Source organism: Vombatus ursinus, unplaced genomic scaffold (genome assembly GCF_900497805.2).
Source record: "Vombatus ursinus unplaced genomic scaffold, bare-nosed wombat genome assembly UNPS02014779.1, whole genome shotgun sequence".
In the NCBI taxonomy this organism is placed as follows: domain Eukaryota; kingdom Metazoa; phylum Chordata; class Mammalia; order Diprotodontia; family Vombatidae; genus Vombatus; species Vombatus ursinus.
Genome location: NW_020954557.1, coordinates 50,427,763 through 50,435,991, shown reverse-complemented (window position 1 = coordinate 50,435,991; position 8,229 = coordinate 50,427,763). Strand labels below are relative to the sequence as shown.

Below are 8,229 nucleotides of genomic sequence, written 5' to 3'. Positions count from 1 at the left end.
AGAAGTACCACTTGTATATTCTTCTGTCCACAAACAGTTGTGACATAGTAAGTGTCTATAACTTGTGGAAGACGGTTATACTTGCAATCCCAGTGGTGTTAAACCTACATTCATTCTATTTATAGTTGAATGGGACCATAGAGATGATCTAAACTAACTCCCTCATTTCCTACTCCCTTTTAAAAACTTTCAACCCTGTCAATGAACTGAAATGACTTTCTCCAAGACTATCAATGATCTCTTGCTAAATGCTCATATTCTCTCTTCCTAAACACATTCTCTTACTCCTTGATTTCCATGACTCTGACTTGTCTTAATTCTCCTACCTGTTTGCCCACCTGTTTTCGATCTCCTTTGTTAGATTCTCCTCCTTCTTCTCTTCTTTGTCCCCTTCCTGCACTTCCCCCTCCTCTCTTTCACTAAGTTCCACATCCCCTGAGACTTTCCTGCACCCTCTTTTTCCCTCTTTCTATACTGTTTCCTTTAGTGATCTTATCAGCTTCCATGATTTCACTTTTATCTCTATTCAGCCAATAATTAGAGTTCCAGGACTGGAGTCAGGAAGACCTGAGTTCAAATCTGTCCTCAGATATTTATGACCTATGTGAACCTGGGCAAGACACTTCACTCTGTTTGCCTCAGTTGCCTCATCTGTAAAATGAGGGGGAGAAGGAAATGTCAAACCACTCCAGTATCTTTGCCAAGAAAACCCCAGTAGGATCATGAAGAGTTGGACATGACTGAAACAACTAAACAGCAACAACTACAACCGCCTTCCACTTAATGTTTGTTGAATTTAATTTACAGACTTGAAAATGTAAATCTAGAGAGATGAAATAACTTACTCAAATTCACCCAGTAGCAAGTACCAATGCCAAGATTGGAACCCAAGTCCTTTGCCTCCAAAACCATCGTTTTTCCTGCTATACAAAGCAAGGATGTCACTCCCTTTGCCTTCTGCTGTTCCTTCTCTTTCCACTATCCCCTTCCTCCATATTCAGGGCTGGCTCTGAATCAATGTTCTCATTAAAAACTCTCAAGAGGTCACTGTTGCCAGCTGTGATAGTGAATGAGCCAGTCCCATGTTAATACGATCCCTTCTACAGCCTCCTGGCACATGATACACAGAATTTCCTGACATATGCTGATAGATTCTTAACATATGTTGATCAATTTCACAAACATATTTACTAGTTCTTTTCTGTGCCACCATTTTATTGTGAGTATGAATAAAAGATGGCTGATCCATGTGTATTAATCAGCAACATGATAGCAGCCACCTATTAAATCCTCAGAATGGCAGCTTAAAATTAATACTTTGTTCCTCATGCATTCATGTGAGTCTTTAGGTAGACACTGGTTTGTCTAAATATAGGCGTAAGGAACCTGTGGCCTCCAGGTCTCATGCGACTCTCTAGGTCCTCAAGTGTGGTCCTTTGACTGAATGCAAAGGTCATAGAACAAATCCCCTTAATAAAAGGATTTGTTCTGTAAAACTTGGACTCAGCCAAAAATCCACACTCAAGGACCTAGGTCCTCAAGGCCACAGGTTCCCCACCCCTGGATTCTAAGGGGATCGAAGTGTCCTTTTAACTTGAGATAGAGACTGGATTAGATGAACTCTTGAAATTCCTTCTAGGTCTTACTCTGGGTAAATGTATATCCCATAACTCCTGAATGGAAACTGTTTCAATAAAAACATCATCTTTCAAGACCAAAGAACACTCAATAAATGTATAAATGCCAGACCTCTGTAATGCAACACCTCTAGGGTAGAACGGAAAGCAATTTGGTTCTGACATAGACCTAGATAAGTGACAAAACTTTATTTCCTGATGCTTTTCAGATAGGAGTCACAGAAAACTGTGCCTCCTCCTACATGCTCTTCTTTCACCTGAGCTTATGGGGCTAAGCCACAAGCCAGGAGGCAACAATTTAGAGAGGTTTAGATGTGTCTTGTTCAGCTGCAATCTACATTCCACCAAATTCCAAGACACGTGGGAAAAAAAAAAAGAATCAACATCTATCTAACTGGAGTAATTTGGACTCTTTTAGATTATGCTATTTTTATTTTTAAATTAAGGAGTTTCCAGTAAGCATTCATCCCAAAGGAAGTCTTGGAAGTGTTGCAGACAGGAAATGAAACTTTTTTTTATTTTTGTCTTTGGGTGTTGAGTTTGTTAAATGGCCCTTTTCCCAGAACATACTTAACAATGAGTGAAATGTGTCCAACTTTCCACAGAATAACCAAATTATAAGTTGCTTTTCCATAAAAGGATAGGAGAAGGAAGTAGCATTTTCCGGCTTTTATTTACTGTATGTTAGGACTTCTTGACTGGATGTGCTTCTTAGAGCACCCGCCTGCTCCTTAAATCTGGCCAATTCCAACAAGCTTATAATTGCCCCGAGCTTTTGGGACCAAGCCTACAGGTCATTGCTGGATTTTAGCTCTGAGCCCAGTCTCCAGGGGCCCAAAACATAGGGTTTTGGAAGGGTCTGTCATCCCTAGGGTCACATGACTTGACTAAAGCTTTGTTGACATTTCAGAACAACCTGGATCCACCCAAGTATCCAATGCAGAAGGGCTCCTTGAACCTTCTGAAGCAGAAATGGGAGTCCAACGATGGCCAGAAAAGTGAATGTAATGCTCCTGGCAGCCGCTGCAAGCGCCTCCAACCCAGAGAGAGCAAATTACTTGAATCTGGAAATGCCACAGATGTGTCAGCTGGGCCCCTCATAGCTCCCAAACTCATCACAAATCTGGGGGAGCAAAATAAGAACATGGAGTCAGTGAAGAGTCCAGAGTGCAAAGTAGATACTGGACCAGATGGCAGCCAGACTGAAGTACTAAAAGAGGACACCAAGGGGGCTCGCCGAAGGATCGAGCACTTCTCAATTGCCCTGGAGGAACTGAGGAGTATATTTGAGGCTCCAAGGGAAGGAGCTGGCCTGGCTGGGTGCAGCAAAAAGGTAAGGGAGTTCGTTGTAATATGTAACCTGTAGGTAACCAACTAAACTGCCAATCACCCTGTAGTTTATTTGGGGTTGTGTGTTTATTGTCTTTACTCCCCAATATGCACCAGACAAATTTCCTAGAGCAATTATCTAATGCATAAGTTTCAAACATGAGGCCTGTAGGCCTATTCAGTCCATAACACTCCTGAGTGCAGTACAAAACAGATTAAAATGTACCTGGGAAATTAACAAAATAAGTCAAAATATAATAAAATGTAGAAAACATTATATTTTAAAACCAAGTCAATATGTAGTCCATAGTGATCCTTATGAATGGATTAGTGGCTTCCTTTTTCTATTTGAGTTGGACACCCCTGGTCTAACATACTGGCATATGGAATCTTCTGTTATTGATTGACCTCTTCCATGCCCCATTTCAACAGTGGTTGATACTCTTCTAACTCCCACAAAGAAGACATTGATATGGAACCTAGTACTGTAAGTTTCTTGAAGTTAGGGGTTTTGTCTTGTCATTCTTAGCATCACTAGCACTTGGCACAGGGTCCAGCATACAATAGATTTGATTAATTGAAAGCACTTAGGAAATTCTTGATAAATGTTTTATGATATTGATGGTTGCAGTCTACTTAGACACTGGTGATACTATGTATGTATATATGTGATCGTATATGTAGATATCAATAGTATATTTAATACACAGGTATTATCTGACTGGTATAGATATGTTTGTGTATTATCTGGCATTCATACTGATGCTTGGGACTACTTATAATCATTAATTAGAATTCTGTTTAAACTACCCTGGTCTAAATAGACAGAAAACTGTCTATTTGTGGTCTCTTTAAAGTAATACAATCATTACTGCCTTGAGAAAGAGACATTTTAGAATTTTGCATGTAGACCATCTCAATGATCCCTTACAACTCTTGATCTATGATCTATGACCCAAGTATGTATGAATTTTCAGGCCTAAAGTAAGAGCCCCCTTCATGAAAACTCTCAGTGAATAGCAATGCTCAAGAAGAAACAGCATCCTACTTAAACTAATATATGATTATCTTTTCCAATAGGAGTATTAAAATGATCCAAATTAAATTTTCTAGTAGTTGCTCCCTGTCGACCAACTGGAACGCATACAACTGGGACTTCTTAAAAACAATTTTTGTTACATCAACTGATTAGAATTAGAATAATAGGAATACAAGAAATTAAATGGTATTGATAAAATTAATATAAATGCTGCTATTGAGTTCAGAATAGATGTTCTCCATTCCCTGTTCACTTCTGCAGATGCATATTCTCTCTCTCTCTCTTTCTTGTTCTCTCTCTCTCTTTCTTGTTCTCTCTCTCTCTCCTTCCATCCCTCCTTCCCCCTCCTCCCCTGTCTCCACTCTCCCTCCCTTTCTGTCTCTGTCTCTATCTCTGTCTGTCTCTGTCTCTCTCTCTGTGTCTCTCTGTCTCTCTCTTTCTGTCTCTCTCTCACACACACACACACACACTTTTTCTACTAATTTGCCTAAGGATTTGGGGCTGGTTTGTTATAGTACTTCAGATTATATTCACTGTGATCTTTCCAGAAGTGAAATAGATAACTGAGGGAAAGAGGTATCACTCAATCTTTCTTGGTTTGAGTAAGGCAGGAGAAATGGCAAAAACACAGCAAAACAAAAAAAAACAAAAAGATTGAAATAAGGGACATTTCAATACTAGACAAACTTTCCTGGATGCAGTTTAGATACCTCAAAATAATAATAAGAGAACACCTTAATAGGGTTGTGTTAGTCTATGAAATGACTTCATGCTATTTAAATGACTGTGATATTAGAAGCCAGCACATGTTAAAAGAAATGAGCAAAACTTTTATATACTTATCAGTACCATTTGACTTATAAGATGACATTTTATTTTCAATATATCATACCTTTAATATATCCTCTATTCTGAAGTGGTTTGTCATGCTGAGTCAATGTTCTAAAAATATGAAACATGCAATTATGCATTCAGCATTTTCTCCAACAAGCTTGGGATTTAGAAATTGTTTTATAAAAAAGTGAGAATAAGGACAAGAGAATTAGTCTTGTTTACCAAACATGCTTTTGTAGAGAATCCATATGATCCCCACTTATTGAAAATAAACCAGAGAAGCTAGGGGAGAATTATCTTTTCTCCCTAAAGAAAACACTTTATATAATATTCAAATATTTAAGAAGGAGCTATGATTTCACTGATATGTTTATCCTTTCCAGCGACACAGATAACAAGCTATCCATGACTGCCTATCCTATCCTGTCTGAGTCTTGTCTACATCCTACCTTCTGTTCATCATTGAGGGTCCACTCAAAATTCTGGGGTCTTCATTGCTTTTCCTCAAAATTGGAAGGACACTAATGGAGCACATGACTGCCTAACAGTTATGCTGCACTCTTACTACATGACTAGTCAAATCAACAAGCCTTTATTAAGCACCTCTTACGTATCACAAGGTTCGCTAAGTGCTAGTGATACAAAGAAAGGCAAATGACAGTCCCTTCTTTCAAGGAACTCATAGTCTAATGGGGAGACAACATGCAAATAACTGTGTACAAACAAGATACATTCAGGATAAGTGGAGATAATCTGAGGGATAAGATCATGAAAGAGGATAGAGAAAGGATTCATGAAGAAAGTAGGATTTTAGTTGACACATCTTTTATTATTATTATGAACTCTCTCACTCTCAAATTCTCTCTGTAAACTTATATATAGTTTATATATATATATATAAACTTCACTTGTATATATTTTATATTATATATAAACTTATATACAAACATATTACAATATATTTTATATATCATATATACAATATATACAAACATATGTAATACATATATACAATTATATACAAATATATAATATGTATATATATACAATATATATACAAATACATATAAATTTATATACATAAATATAAATCATATATGTTTACAGAGAGAAAGGGAGAGAGAATTTGAAAGCTTCTTTTTTCCAAGGTTCAACTCTTATATAATTTCTGTGACAACTTCTCTTCTTCACCCAATTTTGAGTATTCTCTCCCCAAATTAACTTGTGTATATTTTCTTTACCTAAGTAGGCTAAGCATCTTTACCTAAGCATCAAAGATCAGAAACCTCTTTTTTGTCTTTGTACCTTCAACAACTGCCACAGTGCTAGATTTTTCTGACTCAGAAAACATTCCAATGGAAAAAGAAACTGCATTCTTTCACCTCTCTGTTTCCATCTTCATCACTTTCTCCTAAAGGTACTAATAGAAAGACTGAGCAGTGAGTGAGTTTATTTCCATAAGCCACATGAGAAATTAACTCATGAATTTTTTCAAGGGGGAACAAGAACTAATTTTTAAATGGGAAAATCCACAAATGTATAGTTCATAATAATAATAAAAGAATAAATACAGTATGGTATTATTAGAGAAAGAAACTTCCAGAAAGATTGGGAACTTACTGAAAAGTTACAATTCTGGGACAAATATAGAGCCCATTTTTAAGGGAAAAAAGAAGTCATGCTCTGTGATATTGGGATATAGAGTTGGTTTGTGTGCTATAAATTCTCTCTTATAAATATTTTCCAGAATACATACAGGGAATATGAATCCTCATTTCTCATAAAGTATCCACTTTAAGATTCATTTATCACCAATATACTTTATAAAAGTCTTTTAAAATCCGTCAAGGGAACTACATGGTTTTTTTGTAGCATTTTCTTGATATGTGTAAACTCATTAAAGGGAGACTAGATCAGTTCCTCAATTGTTTTCATTGTACTCTAGAGCCTCTGTTAAAATAAGTCATCCTCATATAATTAGAAAGAAAAATTAATGAAGGAGTCTTAAAATAATGATGCCTGCCTATGTTTTATAATTGTCAAAGAGGGACATATCCTATTGTCTCCATTTTAAAAACAGGTTCTAAAAGGGGCTTAGAAAAGCTTTTTAAACTGTAGATTTTTTTTTATGCTTATAACCTAGAGCATAATTCAAAGATAAAAATTCACATCGGCTTTATCACAAATAAATGGTGTGGAACATGATTTTTGTTTTAGCAGTATTTAAAGTGCTTATAAGAATCCATTATGAGACCACAAATCTTTAAGACAATGAAACATCCATTTATATTGTTGAGAGATAAACATTATTAAGCAAGACAGGTTTACCTAAATGTATGCAGAGATCAAGGCTATATATAATAGGATGCCAGTTATTAGAAATGCCACTTTTTTGGGGAGGAGGACAAGTTAAAGCAAAAACTGAAATAAAATCTGTCCTGTTGCATTAGGGCCAATGTCAATATTTATCTTATGTTCTGCTCAATACCTAACTAGCACAGGGATTGGTGAATAGTAAGTAGTGTTAAATGAATTCTTGATTGTAATGTAGTTTTAAAGGGATCAGGGACCTCCTTGGAATTCACCAAAGTTCACACATCCAGAATGTAGAATCTGTCCTTCTATATATTCTTTATTAATTAACAATTGTCAACAAATCATAGGATATTTGATCTGAAATATACTTTGTACAAAGGCTTTATTTAGCTAGTACCTTGCTGGTATGGAAGATCAGCTTCTGTTGAAAGATAAGTACTTGGGTAGATTTGTGAGCTCAAACTTTCTCTAGTTATTAGATTTCAACCTATGTTTTCCCATTTTAATAGGGTGAATTCTATATTCTACAGGCTATCTACCCACCATTTATACAGGGTGTCCTAAAAATGTTAGTGCAGTTTTAAGCTTAAAACATAAACAACATAAAATGAACTAAGACTTTTAGGACACTCTGTGTGTGTGTGTGTGTGTGTGTGTGTGTGTGTGTGTGTGTGTGTGTGAGAGAGAGAGAGAGAGAGACAGGGAGACAGAGTGTGTGTGTATGTGTATTTTCAACCTGTAGTCTATGAATGCAATCTGTGGCAACCTGGTATAGATATGGACATTGGTTTATTATTATTATTATTATTATTATTATTATTATTATTATCTCTTTGTTTGCTTATCTTGTTTTGTTTATATTTTCCTCCTTCAGAACTTCAGTCCAACCCAGAGACAAACCTCTGTGCCTTGCTAATTATTTTGCCAAATACATTTGGCACATAGATATGATAATTTATAAATCAATCAGTGAGTGATCAACATCTCTAACTTTGCCTCACAGTTTGGCAGGGAAGGTCTAAAAGGGCCAAGTATCATGCCAATGGAAGTTGATGGGAGCATTTCCTGGGATGC

At 36.4% G+C, this 8,229-nt stretch overlaps 1 protein-coding gene across 1 annotated transcript in view; it reads left to right on the top strand.

Moving 5' to 3' along the window:
- Positions 1 to 2,462: 2,462 nt before the first annotated feature.
- XIRP2 (xin actin binding repeat containing 2) overlaps positions 2,463 to 8,229 on the top strand; it is a 382,450-nt gene continuing 376,683 nt past the window's right edge. Inside the window, 1 exon segment of the mRNA XM_027865703.1 lies at positions 2,463 to 2,970. Within this exon segment, the coding sequence (XP_027721504.1) occupies positions 2,575 to 2,970 (396 nt within the window). The 5' untranslated portion in view covers positions 2,463 to 2,574.